This window comes from Felis catus, chromosome C1 (assembly GCF_018350175.1).
Source record: "Felis catus isolate Fca126 chromosome C1, F.catus_Fca126_mat1.0, whole genome shotgun sequence".
Taxonomy (NCBI): domain Eukaryota; kingdom Metazoa; phylum Chordata; class Mammalia; order Carnivora; family Felidae; genus Felis; species Felis catus.
In genome coordinates, this window is record NC_058375.1 from 146309063 (window position 1) to 146332130 (window position 23068).

The 23068-nt window shown below is 37.5% G+C and overlaps 1 protein-coding gene across 4 annotated transcripts in view; it reads left to right on the forward strand.

Annotated features, from left to right (window-relative positions):
• Positions 1-23068, forward strand: part of GPD2 (glycerol-3-phosphate dehydrogenase 2) — a 146376-nt gene that overhangs the window by 65530 nt on the left and 57778 nt on the right. For all 4 annotated transcript variants that reach the window (XM_045033835.1, XM_011285365.4, XM_011285364.4 and 1 more), the window contains exons 4-6: positions 9846-9970; positions 11280-11377; positions 12458-12621. In XM_045033835.1, coding sequence (XP_044889770.1) covers positions 9846-9970; positions 11280-11377; positions 12458-12621 — 387 coding nt within the window. The remainder of the gene's footprint in view (positions 1-9845; positions 9971-11279; positions 11378-12457; positions 12622-23068) is intronic.

Consider the following 23068-nt stretch of genomic DNA (forward strand, 5'->3'; position numbering starts at 1 on the left):
GCCTCTTGCTGGAGGGAAACATTAATTGTAGTTCTCTTTTTCAGAACTGTGTATTTACTTTTAGTTTACGAATGGTATCTGGCTGGTAGTTCCTGAATTCTCACTACGGTTCTTGCACGTCTAGCGCAGGATAGCCCTGTGATTAAGGACACAGGTTATGCAATTAGAATGAAGTGGGATCAAGTTCTTGGCTTCATCACTTGCTAGCTCTGTGAGCTTTGACAAGTGTCTCAACCTTATACAGAGCCGCAAGGTTCTCAGACATTAATGAAAGACACCAGTAACGTTTGTGAAAGGGAGGAAGTGTGTGCATTGTAGAGAAAGTACAGAAGAGGCAGGGCCTGGGAAGACAGTGCATTCTGGGAATTACACGTTGGCCACCCTCACCCCTTTCTGCTTCTACCCCCTTCTACTGCCACGAGGGAAGAGGAAATCCTATTTTAGGACAGTAGATTTGTGACCTATGGAAGTTTGCTGTTTCCTGAACACTCCTGGTTGGACCAGATTGATTTTCTTTGACAGGAATTGGGGGCGGGACTTGAAAAACTGGGCTAAAGTTTGTCTGGAAAAATAAGCCTATGAGATTCACCAGATTAATTCTGAAAAAAGAATAATGATAAAGGATTAGATAGAGATCTATCAGATATTAAAGTGTATTATAAAGCTACTTAAAATAGTTTGCCAAAGGGCTAGAGAGATAAGTGGAACCAAGCGCCTAGAAATAGATCTAAATACATAAAATTTAGAATATGATAAGGGCAGAATTTCAAATCTGTCATTATTGGTTATTTAATAAGTGGTGTGAGAGTATCCATTTCCCCTGATATTTATACATATTTAAATATATATATGTATTTATGTATATACACGCATACATATATATATGCACACATATACATATATGTATATATATATATATTCTATTTGTCATATTCCATGTGGGCCAAGGATTTAACAGTAAAATGCCATAAAACTATTAGAAGAAAGTATATGTAAATATTTTTAAAAATGGCATAAGGAAGGTATTTTTCTTTTTTTTTTTTTTTAATTTTTTTTAACGTTTATTTATTTTTGACACAGAGAGAGACAGAGCATGAACGGGGGAGGGTCAGAGAGAGGGAGACACAGAATCTGAAACAGGCTTCAGGCTCTGAGCTGTCAGCACAGAGCCTGACGCGGGGCTCGAACTCACGGACCGCGAGATCATGACCTGAGCCGAAGTCGGCTGTTTAACCGACTGAGCCACCCAGGCGCCCCTGTAAGGAAGGTATTTTTAAGCAGGACACCAAAAAGGCCATTTTCCTTTTGGAAAATCTTGCTAAATCTGATTTCATAAAAATTAAAATTTATCTATGGCAAAAATCTAAAGAACACATGTGAGTTTGGGAAAATATAACCTATGAGACAGAGTTTGTTTCATATTGTGTTGAACTTTTCCATATCCTTTTGCTCTAGTATGCCTAAAATAAACAGCATGTATCTGGATTCTTTTAGTTTTTTTTTTTTTTTTTAAGGTTTATTTACATAATCTCTACACCCAAAATGGGACTCTAACTCACAACCCCAAGATCAGGAGTCACATGCTTTTCTGAATGAGCCAGCCAGGCACCCCTGGATTTTTTTTTTTTTTTTTTTTAATGCTTAATAGGTAGAATCTACCTTTATTTTTTATTAAGTTTTTAAATTTTAATTCCTGTTAGAATCTATCTTTAACCAGGTGAATTTAGTCCATTGAAAGAGTCTATCTATTTAAGCATAGAGAAAAAAGTGGAATTTGATTCAGTTCCATTTACTAGGATACCATATGCATTTATTTTGTACTTTTGACTTACATTTTTTAACTTTGCTTCTTTTCCTCCCTTCCTTTCCTTCATATTAAATCATTTTGGTATCGCTGTGTGTTTCTGCACCTTGAACTGTATACATAAAGTTGTTTCTACCCTCGAGTCCCATCAGAGAGACTTTTCCCAGGGCCCTGTTGAGGCTCCTGCTCTGTGCTGATGCTGGACGCCCTGCAGACCAACTGCTGAGCCAGCTGGGGGTGCTTTGGCTTGGGTGATACTCTCTGCGTCTGACTTCCTGCCTCCCAGATAACTCCCTGCAGGTAGTCCACAGCCCCAGGCAGTGGTCACCGGAAGCCTCTCCACCGCTTTTCATAAAGGATAAAGCCCTTCTTCAGTTCTCAGCATTCAGCTGGTTCCTCTGGCTTCCTTACCTCTCCCTGCAAGGGAGACCTGTATTCCTCTTGCCCTTCAGGAACTGAAATCTGGGTGGCCTTTTCCTGTTTCTAGACCCAGAGCCCAGCAAGGCAGGGGCTTTTGGCCTAAATACTCTGCTCTGAGTTTCTGTTATGTTTCTGATCCATACTGTGTTTATTTTTGAGTCAACCACATTCTTTAAAAATACATAGAGAGAAATTATTTTTGCTGTATTTAGAGAAGAGGAGGAGTTCAAAGCGGAACTCATAATGCCATATTGATTAAAATTTTACTTACAGCAATTTATAACAGCAAAAACCTGAGGTCTGGTTTAATAAATTGGGTACATTCAGTTATCCAAGAAGTTTATAAGTATTTACAGAGAAGACGGCTAATATGTATCATAAATTGGAAAACAAGTTGTGAAGAATGAGTTTGTTAATTGTATTTGTGTTTAAAGCAAAAAGATACATAGCTTGTATACTTTCATAAGCATAGAAAGTTTCTGGTAGTGTGGATGGGACATTTTTATAGTTAACACTGGTTACATCTGGATTGTGTAACTAGGAAGCCATTGGTATATTAGTTTCTCTTTTCATCCCTCTAAATTGTTTGGATATACCTCCTCTCTCTCTCTCTCTCTTTTTTTTTTTTTAATTTTTTTTTAATGTTTATTTATTTTTGAGAGAGAGAGAGAGACAGAGCATGAGTCGGGGAGGGGCAGAGAGAGAGAGGGAGACACAGAATCCGAAGCAGGCTCCAGGCTCTGAGCTGTCAGCACAGAGCCCAACGCAGGGCTTGAACTCACGGACCGTGAGATCATGACCTGAGCCGAAGTCGGACGCTCAACCGACTGAGCCACCCATGCGCCCCTATACCTCCTCTCTTTGAACATTGGCGGTTTTTATAATAAAAAAGTAAAAAGAAGAAGCAACCAGGCAACTCGCATATTCCCTCATAACTATATTATTCTGATTAATGTTATGGCTGAATGCATTTTTGTGGTTCTACAATCTGTGTGTACTTAAGGAACACACATGTTATCCCCATTAATAGTTTATGTTTCCTGATGTAAAAATAGCAATAGGTATTAAATAATCAATCCAATATTCTATAATTCTGTAAAATGCTAACGTTCATTGTTGGAAAAAAACTAGGCCAAAAGCATAGTATTCAGACTATAAGGATTAAGAACTCAGGATTACTTCGTAGCTGTAGAGGGGAGTGTTATTTATTTATTTATTTTTTTGGAAATTGATCCTTCATATGAAATGTTCAGCCTTTGGGATAGTCCTTTGTCTTATTAGTGGCATTGGCTTTCTGAAGTCCAGAGGTAAATGCCCAAAGCTTTTCTAAAGAAAGAGAAACTTTCCTTTCCTTAATGACATCCTTTTATCCTTCATGGGGCATGTGGCTTTAATACATATGCTCTGGTACTAATGTACAGATGTCTAAATTTTTTGACTGGTGTGTTGTGTTGGTGCTTCTGCTATGCATTTCACAGGGATTAATCTCTCCTTTCTATTTAAAAATATCTAAATAATGCCATATCTGAAAATGTATTCTAATGAAATAATTAAAAATGCAGAGTTTAAATGAAAATATGTCGCAGTACTATCTGTGATAATGTAGGTATAAAATAACCCAAATGTTCAAAAATAGGGAATTGGGTATAAATCATTGTAAATATTTAATGCAATACTATTCATACATTAAAAATGAAACGATAGAAAAATACATATTGACATGAAGAGATGTTTACAATAAATAACATTGAATGAAAAAAATGGAATATGTCCTATTTTTGTAAAAATGTACATATGTGATTATAGACATGCATAGAAAATGTGAACGTTTAAATGTTCACAAATGTCAACTGTGGTTATCTCTAAGCCGTGCGATTACAGGAGAGTTTTATTTTGTTCTCTTTACTTCTCCGCATTTATTATACTGAGCATGTTTTCATGCATAATAAGATAATCAGCAAAAGGTATTAAAGTATACTTCTGTTCTATATCATGTTGTGAAAGTTAAATGTCGCACCATTCTTCCCCTTAGAAGGTAATTACTCCTCTGTTCATCCAACTGTCTTGGGCCACAAATTGGTTTAGTTAGAAGTGGTTGGGAGCTAGACATTCTCACTCAGGTCGGAAAAGGCAAAGCTGTAAAGAGCCTTCTTTAGTTCAAGTCCCCTGCCCCGCGTCCCCTGTAATTTGAACTTGCTCAGGGATGGGCTGAAGATGACAGAAAGGCAGATTTCAGTTGCCTTTATTCTTCCACTGTGGCTAATCTTGTTAGTCCACCTGAGATTCTCAGAGTAATTTCATCCCAAATATTAATACTTCACCACTGTCATGAAATCCCTGTGAATATGTATTAAAAGCAATCAATGTTAAAACAACAAAGAAAATAACAGTACCACTCGTAAGTGTTCTGGTTTATCTCCTCAGGGATAGAGCTCACTGCTGTCCTTAACTGCCAAAAAGAAAAGAAACAAACAAACAAAAAACAAAGACTATTTTCATAAAACTTGAACTAGTTTAGTTGAATGACTGTAAATGCACAGAGAGGTCTGCCCTCCATCGCGCTGGCATGTGGGGAGGTCATTCTTTCTCCTTGGAGGAAAGATCTTCCCGAGCTCCTCAAATCCACAGCCAGCAGTTGATTGAAGCGTGGGTACATTATTTTGGATGTCCTTCAAACTTAGTTATCTTACCTGAGAACACTAAATGTTAGCATTGAATATCACTTAAAAATACTGTTCGTTCACCTTAAGAAAGCACAAAAGTACTCTCTTTTCACTTCCTTGCTTTAAAGTATCAGAAAACTAAGCCCTTAAAAGTTCAGATCCGGGGCGCCTGGGTGGCGCAGTAGGTTAAGCGTCCGACTTCAGCCAGGTCATGATCTCGCGGTCGGTGAGTTCGAGCCCCGCGTCGGGCTCTGGGCTGATGGCTCGGAGCCTGGAGCCTGTTTCCGATTCTGTGTCTCCCTCTCTCTCTGTCCCTCCCCCCCCTCTGCCCCTCCCCCGTTCATGCTGTCTCTCTCTGTCCCAAAAATAAAAATAAACGTTGAAAAGTTCAGATCCATAATTTTTGAGGGGAGGAAAATTTTGGAGTTTTGAGAGGTGCACAGAAAGGAACATATTAGATAACAGGACTGTGTAAGACTGTAAGGCTTTTTAAAATTCCATGATCTTTGCTGTAGTCAGTCAGTTAAAAATATATTTATGGGAAGCTGTTAGAACTTCTAATAATGTCTTGAGTTTGCATCAGTTTCCTCCTCCCTCATTCCATTGTTCTCATCCCACAAAAATGAGAAAACATTTAGTGTACAATAGCAGTTGAAAATCTAAAAATTTTTTCTTTTTTTCTTTTTTTTTCCAAATATCTGAGGGTTTGTATGTGCGTGTGTGGTTCTGAAAACTTTTGGTAATACTTTTAGGTTACATGGTGCTTTAATACATCAATATAGCTGGAACTTTAGGGGTTAAATTTTTCTGGGATTTTTTTTTTTTTTTTTTTTTTTTTTTGCTCTGGAAGAAGCTGTATCATTTCACTCCAGAAATTCTGGTGGGTTGATGGTATGACACTAGAAATAATAGGACAAGCAAAACAGCCTGGTTTGACAGAGAAGCCCGTTTTAACTTTTGTTGGTATTCACTAGGGTTTCTCACATAAATACATGTGAATAACTTTTTTAAAATGTCCAATACTTGCAAAAGCAGTTTTGAGGCTTTAAAGTGTTAGCTCTCACTTACATATCCTGAAATATCCTCCTGAGATGGCTTGCTAATTCCTAGAGTAGCTTCCCTGCCTCACACTCTGTCAGTTTGGGAAAGAAAAAAAAAAATCCAGCCTGATGACACAAGCCCATAAAATTCTCTCTTCACATCGCTCTCTGCTACCATTTCTGCCTTGTGAGGCTGGCCTCTTCATTGCCCTGCTCCTCCTCTATGACACATGTCCCCTAAGTGGTCTACCTCCAGTTCTCTCCCTCCAGACCGACCCTCCACCCCCACAGAGAGATCTTTCTAGAACATTAATCTGATAGCTTAGCTTCAAACACTTTGATGGTTCCCCTGATAGATAGCACAATAGTATTTCTCAAAAGACTATCTGAGAATTTCTGGAAAAAAAAATTAACTATTATTCTTTTTTTATGATAAGAAAAAAAGAATCAACCAGCATGCTTTTCCTCAAAATGCATAATTTGTGACTGAGTACAGCCATCCGGTTCATTGTTCTGTGGCATTGATGCCAAATCTCGTACCTTCTAACAAAGCATTTGCTTCTCAAACCAATATGTGACTTGAAGCCATGTTCTCAGAGGCATTTTCCTTTTGAGGAGACTCAGATAATACTTTGCTTGTGAGAAAGAGTGGCCCAGAGGACAGAGTCCAAATCTCCAGTGTAGACGAAAGGCCCTTTTACTATTCCTGCCTTTTACTGTTCCTCCCGCTGGATCTCCTTCCCGTTGTCCACAGCCCCTGAGTGACAAGCAGCCTCAAACTTAGTGGGTCATCTCAAGCGCTTGCCTTTCTCTGGCTTAGGCCATTTCTCGCCGGTGATAATTCCCTCTCCTCTACCCATGTACCGTAAACTTGGCTTTTCCTGAAGACCCCAGTCCCAGGGACAATTAAAAACTTACACTGAGGCTACAGGTATTATACACACAGGGAATCGTGCCATCAATGAACTACCCCAAAATTTAGTGGCTTAAAGCAATATTTGCTATCACACAATTTCAGTGGGTCAGGGATCTGGGGGTGTGCCTTCACCTGAGTTCTCTGGCTCTGTGTCTCAAACAGGTTTCAGTCCTTCCTAGCAACTCATGTAGTTGTTGGCATGATTCAGTTCTTCCCTGGCTGTTGGACCGAGGCCTCGATTTCTTGTGACCTGTTGCCGGCGGGGGGCTCCTTTCGTCTGTGGTCTCAAAACATGACGGCTTGTTTCATCCTAGTTAGCCAGAGAGGGGAAGAGAGAGCGTGGGCAAGAGAGAGAACAGAAATCACAGTCTTTTGTAACCTAATCACAGAAGTGGTATGCCATTATTGCTGCATTTTTCTTTGCTAGAAGCAAGGCACCGGGTCCAGCCCACACTCCAGGGCATTCCATGCTAGGAAGTGGGGATTCCTGTGGACTGTCTATGATATCCTCTCCCACAGTCTACAGGATACCTTTGGGCACGCCCAGGTGGGAAGCATGGCTGATGGGAAGGTTCCCTCTGTATTATGTCCCTGTGTGCCATGGTGTGGGCATCTTGGTGTCATGACTGGGATTCCAAGGTTAAGTGGGAGTGATAGTGTAAAGAATCTGGCTTTTAAATGCCATTTAAAAGTGAACTCCCTTGGGGCGCCTGGGTGGCTCAGTCCGTTGAGTGTCCGACTTCGGCTCAGGTCATGATCTCGCGGTTCATGAGTTCAAGCCCCGCGTCAGGCTCTGTGCTGACAGCTCAGAGCCTGGAGCCTGCTTCGGATTCTGTGTCTCCCTCTCTCTCTCTGACCCTCCCCCGTTCGTGCTCTGTCTCTGTCTCAAAAATAAATAAACGTTAAAAAATAAAAATAAAAAAAAAAATAAAAGTGAACTCCCTCATCTAATCTTCAGTTGAAGGAAAAAACGGTCTATTTTAGTGCTGGAAGAAGATCTCTCCATTGGACTTACTAAGGAAAGGTGAAAAATCTCACCAAGGGAGAGCATTCTTAAGAGATTACAAATGTAATCTTGACTATGCAGTTTTAGGTTTATGGCCCGATTTTAACTTCTAACCCAGAGTGAGATAAGAGTCCTCTGTATTTTCAAATCTAGCACCTGTAAAACTGCTACACTTTACTTACCTCTCTCTGGACTGGGAGCTGCTTGACAGCTTGGTCCACACCTAATTCATTTCATTTTTTAAAAATGTTTATTTATTTTGAGAGAGAGAGAGAGAGAGAGAGAGAGAGAGAGAGAGAGAAGGAGCAGGGGAGCAGCAGAGAGAGGGAGACAGAATCCCAAGCAGGCTCCACACTGTCAGCACAGAGCCCGATGTGGGGCTCAAACTCACGAACCATGAGATCGTGACCTGAGCCTAAATCAAGAGTCAGATGCTTAACCTACTGAGCCAGCCAGGTGCCCCCCACACCTAATTATTTCTAATGCCAACACCTCACCTGGCACTTAGGATCTCAGTATTCTTTTAAAACGCATGTACTAACTTGATATACTTTTCTGTTGTTGTTGTTTTTTAATACATCCAGTACTGAATTTACTAAGCATCTTGGATAGAGTTTCCATGGTTGAGAAGTTGACAGATCTTTGTCTGGCATAATGCTTCACAAAGATGAAGTCTGTAATCTCTATTAATTTCTGTGTTATTTTGCTAGTTAGTTAGAGCATTAGCAGTTTTGCCCTTGAATCAAAGTTCTCTACTTTCCCTCCGTGGTTTCCAAATATTTTGTCCTTTCGAGTCAAGGGAATTGCCCTGATTTTATGATGACATTTGGGTAAGATATTTAAACTGTTAAAAGTTATAAAAACGACCCTTTGGTATTAAATGTAATAAATGGCTCTGAATTGAATACATGCACAGATTCTCTTATCTGAGCTTCATGAGCCCACACTGCTCCATTACATATTCTCATTGTAATTGAATTCTATGACATTCTCTCAACTCCTAAGAGTATGCCAGGCCAGGAGAACTCCTCATGGCTTGGTGCTGATGTATACTTTGGGCCTTTTGAAGTGTGGGGGTTTCATCTCTACCTATATGTGGCACCTGTAGTACTGTTGGTCTTACCCAATCTGGAAGAAACAGGGGAGTCTCTGTAAGAAAAGAAAAGAAAACAAACAAAAGCTAGTTTCACCCCTCAGATATTTATCACAACCCTCAAAGAAAGGGGCAGAGACATGACTCCTAGAACCCAACCTGTCTTTGCTCAGCCTCACCTTTACCAACAATATTGTCTTTTCTTTCCTCGTGGATACTCTGCACTGGTTATATTTGTCCTGGGTGTATTTGTATTTTTCTTTGTAATTCCATAATACTGTGCTTGCATGTCTTAGACCATAAATCCCTCAAGGCCAGAGGTTATTCTCTTCCCTCCTTTTCTCTTTTGATACCTTCGGTCTCTTTTCCCATTTTATACCCACTCGAACAGCATTCCAGAAATAGTAGCCAACACATAAGAGGTCTGGTCTAGACTTATGCGTGATGTGTTAGAGTAGAGTGGAGATGACGGGCTGGAACATGTGTAAGGCTTGGAGTGAGGCATGAAGGTGAGTTCCTCAAGGCTTCCAAACAGCACTGCCAGACTTCCAAACTCCACGTGGGTCAGGATGGGTGCCCGGCTCTCCTCTGACCCTCTCAGTGCCCCAGAGTATGTTACTGCCATGAAATTGTATCGTCATATTTTCTAGTTGTGATTCCTTCACAGTTTAATATGCTTTAATATGCTTTAATATGCTTCTAGTTCTGGTTTTGACTTTTCCCCCAGGACGAGGCTAAAATCTCTTCATTATAATATAGACAGTGTACTGCACTTTGAATACAAATTTATCCATGTTCAGAGTAATTTTTCTTGTGATTGTCTCTACCCTGGAGAAGTGCCTTTAATGAATTACATACAAATTGTGTAATTTAAGAAGTTAATTTGGTTTTCTGGTTACACAGGACTAAAAACAGCCCTTGTAGAAAGAGATGATTTCTCATCAGGGACCAGCAGCAGAAGCACTAAATTGATCCATGGTGGTGTGAGATATCTTCAGAAGGCTATCATGAAGTTGGATATTGAGCAGGTAATTGTGTATGCTGGTTGTTAAACAAAAAATTGCGACTATGCTTTTTTCTACCCAATTAAATCAGGGTGTTTTTTTTGTTTTTGTTTTTTTTTGGTTTTTTTTTTTTTTATGGCTTTTAACATTTCTTCCTGTTGGAAATACCTATTTAGTGTGTATTCTGCTGGAGTATCTTTCAGGAGGGGTGTGTCATTTCTTTCCTGTAGCATCATGTTTATGGGTGATCAGGGGCTTTTTCTACACAGGCACGTCAAAATAGCAGATTTACAAAATCACTTTTGGATATGTTGCCTCTTAACAATTGCGATTGTTTCTTTGTTCTTTCATTTGTTTGTTTTGCCAATGGCTACCAAATTGCTACTTTCTGGGCAGTGTTGTAATACAGGAGTGTTCAACTGGTCCTCTTAACTGTAATTGCAATCACACGCTCGTATTGTCACTGACATATTCCTAAGGAGAAGATGTTCTGAGTCATGCTTTTCTTATGTCACACTTTATTGTGTCCAGTCTGCCACCATTTGAAAACTGCCAAGGCAGTGTGGAAGATGACATTTCCCAGAGGGGTAAAAAAAAAAAAAAATCAGCTGAACTCCCTATCTGCTTCTGGTACATGAAAAACAGAGCAGTGCTAACTTGACATTGTCAGTTTTGAATGTGTCCTCTTTTCTTACGTGTCTCTTCGGCATCATGATGGATGCAAAGAAAAGAGCATAAGACTTAGAATCAGATGACTTGTGATGTGTTCCAGATTATTTATTCCATTTCTATGAGCCTCAGTTTTCTCATTTTTAAGTTAGTGTTATAGTAATAATAATGCTAGCTCTTTAGAGACCCATAACGAGGACGGAAGGAGTAAAGACAAACGCTTTTCTGTAATCTGTGAAATACTGTGCAACTCCTAAGTATTATCTCTGCTTGTGTTAGTGGAGGCAGGAAGGGAATATTTAGCATGAATTTGAACAATCTGTTATTTCTTACATGGGGAAATATAGAGGACTGAGAAAGCGGACAATACAGAGAATGCAAGATAAATTGTTACAATAATCTTGTAACTCAAGTCGGGAAAATATCTTACACCTGGGAACTCTGACAGCATGTTTTTCTCCTATGCAAATACAGTTAAGGTTTCTAAAAAATCTTTCAGGTTGACAGCATGATGTATTATTAGAACTTTGATTAGGAGGGAGCGATCCTCACTCAGAGGTAGAGAGGTTTCTGTGTATCAATCAGTTGGCAGGGTGTCTATTTGCCACTTGAAAATATTATGATCTGTTACTGCCAAACTAATTTTCTCTGTTTTGCTTTTCAGTATAGGATGGTAAAAGAAGCCCTTCACGAGCGTGCCAACCTACTAGAAATTGCTCCCCATTTATCAGCTCCGTTGCCTATAATGCTTCCTGTTTACAAGTAAGCCTTTTGATATCACCTATATACTATTTGCTTAATTGAGGTCAATAGAAGAACACAGTTTTAATGGAAATAGTTCCTCAGTGTGTATTTCTTAATGTACTTTTAATTGGTCCTAATCTTTAATCGTTTTCAAACATTTGCCTTTGTTGTGTTTAAAAGTGTGGCTTTTCCTAAATTACCCTTGTCTGACCCAACTCTAAGGGCTAGATCTTGAAGGCCAAGGCAGTTGTCCTCTATATTTATAATTAGTATTTCTTCCCCCAGTTTACGGAGAGTCTAAAGATGAGCGACTGCGTTTGTACCAGGGAACAGAAGAGGGTCATCTGCACACTAAAATGCGCAGCTAAAAAGTACCTTGCTGCAAAATCGGAACCTAATATGTACCAACTCCAAGCCTAAACCGTTTTGGCTCATTTTAAATTCCCAAGTTAGCCAAAACCAAAGTTTGGTTCAGAGGTGTCGGATGGTAAGCTATAAAACCCAATTTTCCTGATTTTGTTAGAGCTGGTCCATTAAGTCACCTTAAATTGGAATATAGGTAATATGAGACAGTGGATTATGTAACTGCTAGCCACATGAGGGTTGGGGTGCCTAGAAACAGATTTTATCATTTTCATCCATATTTTGTCATAGATTGCTTAGGACATCTCAAGCCAGTGATTCTCTCCCCTGGTTGAACATTAGAGTCACCCAGACCCCCAACTCTCATCTCTAGACCCGTGAGGCCCCGGTATCTGTATGTATGTTTATGTTTATGTTATGTTTATGAGGCCCAGGTATCTGTATGTATGTTTATGTTCATGAGAATTCTCCCTAGAGAATTCTCATCTGCAGCCAGGTCGAGAAGCACTGCCTTAGGGATGATTCATTTAGAGTCTCACTGATTCATTTTCTTATATAATTCAGCTTGGTTGGTGTCAAAAACAATTTTGTAGTTCCTCCTGTTTCCTTTGCAGCAAATACACCTCTAGATATACTTTGCTTTTCTTAAATGCAAAGTATATTGTAACTTACAGTGACATTCTAGAATGTTCTACCCTGTGTCTCAAGAAACCTTTCCCCCTATTTATGCCGTAGGTGGTGGCAGCTACCTTATTACTGGGTAGGAATCAAGCTATATGATCTGGTTGCAGGAAGCAATTGCCTGAAAAGCAGTTATGTCCTCAGCAAATCGAGAGCCCTTGAACATTTCCCAATGCTCCAGAAGGACAAACTGGTAGGAGCAATCGTCTATTATGACGGTATGTGATTTTTCTTTTTACAAGGCACTTCTCTCTTACTCATGACCCTTACAGTATGTTCTTAATGAGATAGTTTCGCATTATTAATTTTAATGCTGGTCTTCTACAACATACAAACACATATGCGTGTGGGCACAAACACACACACACACACACCACTTTGTCTAATATTAGCTGAAACACTACTCGTGGTGTTTTGATTTTAACATTTTTCAGTTTTTGAGTATTCTTTTTCTTCTTTGATTTCTACTTTGTCTCATGGTTGGTTTGGTTCATTTTCCATCATTATGAATTTGGGCCGCACCCTCATGCCATTTAATTTGTTCCACGTTTGCCAGTGAATACTTGCCTTATGAATATATTATAATGTTGAAAGCAGCTGAATATCTGTTAGGTTTTGTAGATGAAACCTCTATTTTCAAGGGGTTATAAACCTAGAGAAAAATGCCCTCTGGGCTGAAATTGACATGTTTGTATTTTGCACAGGACACAATTCTTGAACGTATAATTTATGTGATGAGGTAGATGAACATTGCATCTGTTAAACCAAAGCCTCAGTTTTTATTGCTTATTTTTTTGTTGTTAAATGTTTTCTAACAGAAACATTATCTAATATCCATTTGCCATGTGTTCCTTGTTCATTCTTTGTGTGTGTGTGTGGGTATGGGTATATGTGAACAATATAATGTTATACACTTTTATTTGAAGGACTTAACCACTTAATATGTCTCCAGATGGACCACAATGCAACACAAAACAAAACAGGAAAAGCCATTTGTGAAATTGTACTATGGTTTTAAAGGGTGTATGGAATCGCAGAATAGTCCAGGGATGGATGTCTATTTATAAAATAAATAGCTGGACACAGATAATTGTACACGTTCAAAAAGTCTTGGAAATTTTGTGTCACAAAAGACAGCTTGGGCTCTATAGCTCAGTGGGTTGGTTTTTTTTTTTTTTTTTTTTTTAACCCCATTATGTGACCTTTGTATTTCATCTTACATATCTAAACTCTTAGCATGAAGAAATGTTCGTTGTTGTTGTTTTCTGTTCTTTTTGTTTGTATGTTTTCAGGGGACTTTGATATTTACACTTTATATTATAGGATATCCTCAAGCCTGCCCCCACCTTTTTTCTTCTTCTCAGTGTTAGATTTCTGAATCAATTTAGCTGTCTGTCATGCTTCATGTATGAATGCAGAATGTATATGTGCAGAGGGGGCAACAGGGACAAACTCAAGAAAATGTCCTAGGAGCAACAATATTGGAAAAATGTTAAGGGTCTTAGACAAACATTAAAAGCTAGAGAATTCACAATTTACAGTGCCTTCCAGCATCTAAGCACCACGGGGGGGGGGGGGTGGCACTTAACTACTTTTTGGTGCCCTTGTTGAGCCTACATGTTAAAGGACAACCTTAACTGTGAATTTGCTTTCTCTGCGTCAGACCCTTAATGCTAATCCATTGTAGTTTAGTGGGTGATTATATTAAAGAGGTTTTGGGTCCAGGAGGAGTAAGAAGGCATTCTGCAAATGACATCCTTCCCATCCTGACAAGGAAGTGTTTGTGCCCTTTGCCTCTTATTACCCATCCCTCCTGGCTAAACCCTCTCAAATACTTGGTCATTTTCTTTACCATGTGATGTATCAAACACTAACTAGTTTTATTTTTTAGCCTGTGCATATCTGAATCTCCTTGAGAGGACTATAAGTGGATGTCACATCTGAATTTGTGGCATCCTGTTTTTCGTTGGTTTGATATTGTTATGATTTTTGCAGATTCTTATTGATTCTACATAGAGAAACCAAGGGAAATTTATGTCACATGTGCAGAAGAAACATCATCTAATTAGAAGCAAGAGAAGAATTTCTTTAATCTAAAATTGGGTTTTAGGGCGCCTGGGTGGCTCAGTCAGTTAAGTGCCTGGCTCTTGATTTCTACTCAGGTCATGCTCTCATGGTTTGTGAGATTGAGCCCCTGTGTTGAGAAGCCTTCATGGGATTCTCTCTTTCCCTCCCTTGCACTTTCTGTCACTCTCTCAAAATAAATAAATAAACAAATAAAATAAAATAAAATAAAATAAAATAAAATAAAATAAAATAAAATAAAATAAAATAAAATAAAACATAATACAATTGGATTTCATACCTTGTTTATAGGTTGCAAAATTATGAGTTCGACAAGAATTATTGAAAAATATAAACATTATTATTTAAAATAATTTCAAATTGGTATTTGAAAGTTGACTATAAAAATCTTAAATCTTGAAGGGATAAAATAATTATATTCTAGTCATTTGAGATTATTTATATTTATATTTATATTTATATTTATATTTATATTTATATCCTTGTTCTGAAATAATACAGGTCCAGCTATGTCCTGTATTTGAGGTGAGGCAAAACAAGAATGTGCAACAATGTATAGTTTTATGGTTTCACAACTGTATTCACTGACAGAGCAACTCCTGTTTTACCTAATGGTGTGATGAGCAAATTAAATATCAATGAGGAAGTAAGGTAGAAAGGAGCATATAGGTAAGGGCATTACATGTAGTAAGTGTGTGCTCAGAGAAAGGAAGGAATGCCCTACCCCTTGACCAAAAAGGAACATTATCATCCTGTCACCAGAGTATTTCAGAGAGGAAAAGGTACCGGAACATTTACTATTGCAAATGAGGTCTATACATTGTAATTTATAAGGTAAAACTTTCTTAACAAGAAAAGAAAAAATCTTCTTTATAACTGACCATTGTGAGAATGTAATAAGTTACCCAAATAACGTCAAGATGAATTTGGGCTGCTGGAAATAACTTTTTTTTTCTTTTTTACTGAAAAATAATTTATTGCAGTGCAATTCACATAACATAAAATTAACCACTTTAAAGTCAGCAGAAATAATAATTTTTATAACTCCCAACTTGGGCGAATCTTGATTATGAAAAAGTGGCAAAAGTAATTAAATTGAACTTCTCAATGCTGCAAGAAGTTAGGCTAACTAAACACTCTTATTAGTAATTCATTATACAGTTATTTCAGCACCAATGAAAAGTAAAATATAACAGTACGAAAATATAGTCAAACCAGTAAACATTGCCATTACCTTAGACCAGTGGCTGAGAAAGTCTTTAAAGTTCCTACAAGGCTGGATGTTAGGGCCTTGAGGTGTTCCCTCTGACATACAAAATGTACAAAGATCAACATAGTTTTTCTTAATTATTCGTAGGAATAGTTCATCCTAAATAAATAGTGATGGCCATTGCATTTGAGTAAGGCAAAATGTATTCCTCCACAAAAGTCAATACGGGTAATAAAATAAATTCCACATACTTTCAAATGTAGTAATTATAGCGGTTATTATGTGCTTGGCATAGGTATGATCCATTGCCATATTTTGTTGTTAAGTGCTGAAAAACAAACTCACCCATATGGAGGAATAAGTACCATCTTTTTCAGTGCAAAGTAAATGTCAAATTTCTCAGTGAAATTTATATGAAATGAAAGTTGGGATTGGAAGGGACAGATCAGGTTATATTTTCTTCATCTATTCTGTTAGAGAAAACACACAGTCAACTCACTGGTTTTATGACTGAGACGTAATCCTGGTGGTGCTTACCTGTTTCTTGCCTTCTGCTACCAGAGAGCCATCAGCTGATGTTGGCCATGGTCATTACCTCTAATAAGGGGGTACCAGGTAGTATGGCGGCTGCTCCAACTCTCCTAAGTCAGCCAGAAATATTTAAGGCATGACACTCTTGAGCAACTCGGCATGCCATGAGATAGGAATCAGCGCAGGAGGGGGTGCCGGTTTCTTCAGGAACTTATTTTGCCTTCCTCTGTCAACTTTACTTCAGTCTCTCTGTTTCCAGAGTATGTTCTTTGCTGCCATTCTAGTTGGACTCCAGTTATCCAATCCAGTGCACAGAACATGAGATATAATTAAAAAATCATTAAATATTTAAAACCATTAAATACAGCCATTAAGCTTCTATAAGATGAGACTGGAGAACAAAATTATGGCTTTAAATTCTTCCTTGTGAGCATCAAGGCACTGACAGAGAGAGATGTCTGTTATTTCATACCCAATGATGCCCTTAAGTATTCCTTATGCACATATGAAAATCGCAACCTACAGGAAATTACATTAGCTTTCCTAATGTAAATAAAAGTCGGTTATATCCATGTTTCAAAGGGGGAATTAAAGCCCAGGTTTCACTAGAATATTCATTTTTATTCCAGCCTAAAACTCAACAGCATACAAATAGATGAATTCAGCTCGTGAGAGAGCAAAGCCAATTTAATCTCTGGCTCCCCTGAGGTAAATGTAGTTCACGGTCCTGCCCCCACCCCAACCTCAGCTATAATCCCTGGCTCCTGGAGGTAAAAATGCACTGAAGTGAGGAAAATTCTGCAGCAGGATATAATGATCCAAAATGACAGGGACAATAATGACAATGAATTTCATGTCTCCCAGTCATGAGCTGGAGATGCTTGACTAGGCTGACTTCTACAATTAAATTGTTACAGGTACAGCAGGAGATGCAGTTAGCTGTGCGCTTTGGGGAACGATGCCTCTGGCAAAAGGCATATTGTGGAATCCAGACTCTTTTGTTAGGAACAAACTATTACTCCTCTAGGCAGGCACCCTCAGTTGTATGCTTAAATAAAAGAAATCCTGGGTTAAAGGCAAGTCTTTTAAGGTGTTGATTTTATCTACTTGGAAACCTTAAAAAAAAAAAAAAAAATCAATTACCCAATAACACAAAGGTGATTTGTTTCTTCTTTTTTGGTCTTATGCTTTTGTTTTTGTTTTTCCTTTGAGTCCCTGGAACATAAGTCAAACCTAAAGATGGTGCCTTTAATTCTCATTTACCCTATTTGCAAATACAGCTGTTGAACCGATTGGGTGTTACCAACTTTAATCTGACAGACACATTAATTTCTTCAGGGTAATAGAAATAGGTTGAATAAATAACCAAATAATGGGATTTACAAACAAAATAGAGTCCTGTTCTGTGAGTTTGGGCTATGTGCTCCTTAATATAATCCTTGTAGGGTTGCTCCGATGACCTCTAAAGTTGATGGTGTGAGACTTCTGGGGCGCACAAGACCATCTCCTGGGTGTAGCAGAACATATTAGAATGTCTGCTTGGATATTTTGCTATCAAATGCCTTATAAATGTCTGTTTTTACATATGGTCCAAATGTCTGTAATATGTAAGTTCAAGTACTTCTATATATAAGTACAATATTGCAGGTATTTAATTTATCAATAAATTACTTACTGGGGCCATATGCTGATGTTTACTTTACTTTTTGGGGAATACTGGACTTAATTTTTCTTCCTGGAACCACTGGGTTAGTAATTTGTCATCATTTTAAGTCTTTGATAACTGACTAATTTGAATGTTTTCAAGATAGATGTATCAGCTAGAGGAAAAATTCCCCCAGAAGAGGAAACATCACCAAATCCATTCCTTCATTTCTCAAGGTCCAATTTCTGTGAACTTTGATTGAGGGTTCTAAAAACTATTGACAAAAAGGGAGTATTCTCTTGGGAACCTCAACATTATCAAAATTTGGCATGATACATTAAAACTTGTTTCTTGCTTTTATTTCCATCTTAAAAAATATATAATAAATTTATTTTAAAATGTAAAGTAGTTGTATTTGCCAATAATTCTCAAGGCTCCTAACTTCTTTTTAAGATCCTTATTATTGTACACACTGAGGTATAAAATTATGTAAATATTATGTAAATATTGATGCATATAAAAGAATATAGTTAACACATATACATATGTGTATATGTATACGTATATATGTATACATATGTATACACATGTATACATATATATACATCTCTATATGTATATGTACACATCTATATGTATATACACATCTATATATACTAAGCTTTCACACCCTTATAGATGTGTCTATATATATATATATAGAGAGAGAGAGAGAGAGAGAGATGTATACACACACACACACACACACACACACACACACACACACACACGGGAATCCACAAGTGACCTTAAAACCAAGAATATTATCAATACATTGAGGCTATTTGTGACTTCAAATTGTGAATACACCCCATTTCATCCTCTTGGCTCTTTCCTAGAAATTACTGCTATTATGAATTTTATTATTGGAAGTCTTTTTTTTTTTTTATTACCCTCTGTCATCTTTTTTTGTCTTATGCAAATGTATTTGAAAATAATCTATTGGTTAGTTTTGCTTTTAGTATAAGATGATGTATTTTGTAAGTTGATATAAACACTTTGGAAAACAAACACTTCTAATAAAGTTAAGCATACACACATCTTGTGATTCAGTAATTCTGTTACTAAATGTGTGCCCCAGAGAAACTCTGACACATGTCCACAGGGAGATATGTACAGAAAAGTTCACTGAAGCACAGGGTACAATTTCAAAAGGGAAATAATTCAAATATCCATCAAGAGACCAATGAATAAATAACCTGTGTATTCACATAATGGAGTAAAACAGCATTGGAAGTGAATGAACTCAGCTAAACCGAACAACGTGGATGAGTCTTAGAAAACTAATGTCGAAAAGGGCATGATAACTCGTCCCACAAATATAAGAATCACAGTCATACTTGAAACTGCTTTCCAAAGTGTCATAGTGTAGTTGAAACACTCAGCAATATGTAAGTACATGACTTAGGTTTACAAACTTTATTGAGCTTTGAGTCCCACCTTACAAATCTATGAATTTAGGCTTATAATACCTCATTCACAGTGTGTTTTGAGATCTAAATGAATTAATAAATATAACTTCATAAGTATAAAACATTATTTAAATATTGCTTTATTTGGGTCGATTTTATGGATATTCTACAATATCCATAGTCTATAATATCCATAAAATTCACCAAATTTCTACTTTTCATGTCATAAAGTGAAGCATCAGTTGTACCAATATCTCTTTATATATATATATATATATATATAAATTTGCAGATTCTTCCAGAAAAAAATTTGCAAAACATTCTTAGGAGAAAGGAAAATTTTATGCAAATAGATATGTACCAGGTGAGTATATAACCTTTGAAATTTAAGGGTTAAAAAGCACAACATTTTAAAAGAACTTACTCGACAATTATCCACCTCTTAGACATTGATCTAAAACATATTTCATATTTCTTCCTGTGCATATGTAGTTTACGCTTACAGGTTAAATAATTTTTATCCTGATTTTCTGTTGCCATCTTTTCCATTGTACTTCTCCTCTTGTTATCTGTGAGTTAGATAAACGAAACTGGCATCATTGCTCATATAGCAGGCATATTATTTTGCCCCTGAATTCTGCCTTTTTGCTATTCAGTGTATCTGGATACCAACCAACGCTAAATGAAGTTTGACATGTACCCCTAAGAAACAAAAGTTATAAATTGTGGCTTCAAAGGAAACCTTGAATAAATAGGACACATTTGTGTCCACCCAGGCTAACATCTAACATATGCTTTAGCTTCCTGATGATGAGACAGAGCAAAATAGCCCCTAGGAAAGTTTGCAATTGTTTATTGCTCACTTGACCAGCATGTATTAAATACCAAGCTTTCGTCCCCTTATAATTAGTTTTTAAGAAAATCAAAAGCACACAAAAGTAGATTTAATCAGGTGTAGCATACTGAGACAGTAATCGTCCCTTTTCTACTTTGTATATACAAGCTTGAAAACAGTGCTAAAATTTATAATAATAGGCTATCTATGTGTATAACTTGTTTGAGCAGATATTTCTGGTGGGTTCATGGTAGGCTATCTGCCCCACACTCTGTTGCCCAACTGACCCTTTGTCTTCTACATGGAAGTATTGTTGACACACAACGTTACATTCGTTTCAAGTGTATCTTAGTTGGCTTTTTTTTAGAAAAGATGTAGGGTCAATGGCAAAAGCTAATGTATCAAAAATCTCCATGCCCTCTTCCTCCCTGTTTACTCATTCATCCAAAAAAAAAATATTATATATGTAATATATATAATATATATGTTATATAAGTTATATAACTTATAATTTATATATAATTTTTCTACTATTTTCCAGACATTATATCTGGCATTAGGGCCAAATGCATTAAAGACAAAAGAGTTCTGAGATTTCAGGTTTTGAGAGAGTTCACTGCATATATGCCAAATATTGTGCCCAACACATGGTTTCTATGGCCAACAGTGTTTTACATTTGTGTAGCAGAGTATGGTTTCCAGAACATTTTTTTTTTCTCATAAATGATCTTGGTTGACCCAGCTCAGTTATGTATGCTAGAATGGGATATTATGGTTCCTGTTTTGTGGGGGAAAGGGAATCATTGATAAATATCTGGATCAGTATTTTAAATATGTGAGGATGTGAAAGTTTGTTTTATTTGTTTGGAAGAAACAGAAAAGAAAAGAAAAAGAACTTTCCAAAATGTAGATTGATAACATTATGGCTTTTTTAGCTACCATTAGGTGTTAAGTATGTCACACACTTTAACAAAAAATACAGCCCAGTAGTTCAACAAAGCATACACAGTTTTATTAAGAGAAAGTTCTAACATAATGTAGAAGTAATAAGCATGATAAAATGGACTTCCAGTTTGGACCTTGACAAACTCATGGCTAAACTTCATCTGTACTCTTATATACTCTCCCCTGCCCTCCAGAGAACAAATATTTTTCATCCATGAATATTTTAGTCCGTATCCTTTTGTTAAAAAAAAATATTGAAGTATAATTGATATACAGTGTTGTATTAGTTTCAGGTGTACAACATATTGATTCAACAATTCTGTACGTTATTCAGTGCTTACCACTGGTAACTGTAGTCACCATCTGTCACATGCAGCATAATTATAACATTATTGACTATGTTGCTGTAAGTCCAGCATTTCATCTCCATGACTTGTTTCATAACCCCAAGCGTGCACCTCTTAAATCCATTGTTAAAGACTTAAAAAAAAAATACAACCACATCTAAAATGTTTTAAAAATAATTTCTTAATATCTGATATCCGTTCATGTTCACATGTTCCCTATAGTCTTATAACTTTAATCGGCTCCTGATTTAAAAATCAACCCATAAAACAAACAAAATCCTAGTTAAGGTTCACGTACACCAATAAAGAAAGTCCTCTTATAACTAATAGGTTTCCCCTCCATTCCTTTGTTTTCTCCTTCATTTAATGGTACTTCTGTATTTTCTGTACAGGTAGCAGTTAGGCTTGTTCTAATCATCTGTTGCTGCATAAGAAACAACACCCAAACTTAGTGGCTTAAAATGTTAATGGACCCTCTCACAGTTGTGAGGATGGGGAACTCAGCTGGGTGTTTCCCACTTGGGATCCCTCATATAGTTGCAATGAGATGGTCGTTGAGGCAGGAGCACTAAGAGCTTTCTTACTTACACGTCTGGATCCTGGGCTGAGAAGACTGGTCAGCTGAGAGCTGGCCCAGCATCTCTCTCTCACCGTGGCTTTTCCATGTGGCTAGCTTGGACTTTCTCATGGGGTAGTGACACTTCTTCCGTGGTGACTGGCTTACCGCAATGAGCATACCAAGGGACCAACGCATAAATGCAAGACTCTTCAGCCCTAGCCTTGGAAATCACACAGTGTCGCTTCCACCACACTCTGCTATTAAAGTGAATCACAGGGACAGCCCAGATTTAAGGGATAGGACATTACAAAAGTAATAGCAGCATAATTTATTGGGGAGAGGAGAGCCATCTTTGATGACTAGCTACAAAGAATCTGGATCAGATTGTTTTGTCAAAAATACTTTTTAAGCAGCGGTGAGAATTTCCATGACACGTCTTCCTGCTGCTTCTTTTGTTGTTGTTGTTGTTGTTGTTGTTGTTTAATTCGGTCATTATCATCATTGCCTAGGTCAGCACCAGTATCTTATTAGAGGTTCAGGGTACTTTTCCAGCTGCCTTTCCAACTTCATTTATTATTATTTGGATTACTTATAATTTCCCTGCCTCACCTCTTTGCCTACCTTGAGGCACATTTTGTATAAAACGTCTATGTTTAATGTGTGTCAATTGATTAGTGATGCCCAGATTCCCTATCTCTGGCCTATGGGCACCTTCTCAAGTTGGCTCCTAAGCTGTTTTAACATGCTGTCAGTGGCCTATGATGACTTCTCTGCCATCTGCTATGACAAGATATTTCAGACTCATCCTGAAGCTTTTCTGCCCTAGACCCCAGGAAGCATAAAGTTTTGAAAAGATGAATTTAAAAGGCTTCTCGGACCCACATTTCATGGAATTAAATTTTATACCCAAGTTAGCTCTTGGAACAAAACACATCCGTCAGTGTGGCCTTAGCCATCAGTAAGCCATATTTTCAAGTTGTTTTTCTTTTGTGAAAGAAAAGTGAAATCTTATTTCCTTTCTTTGGACACCACAAAACAATGCCACATCCATTACTTT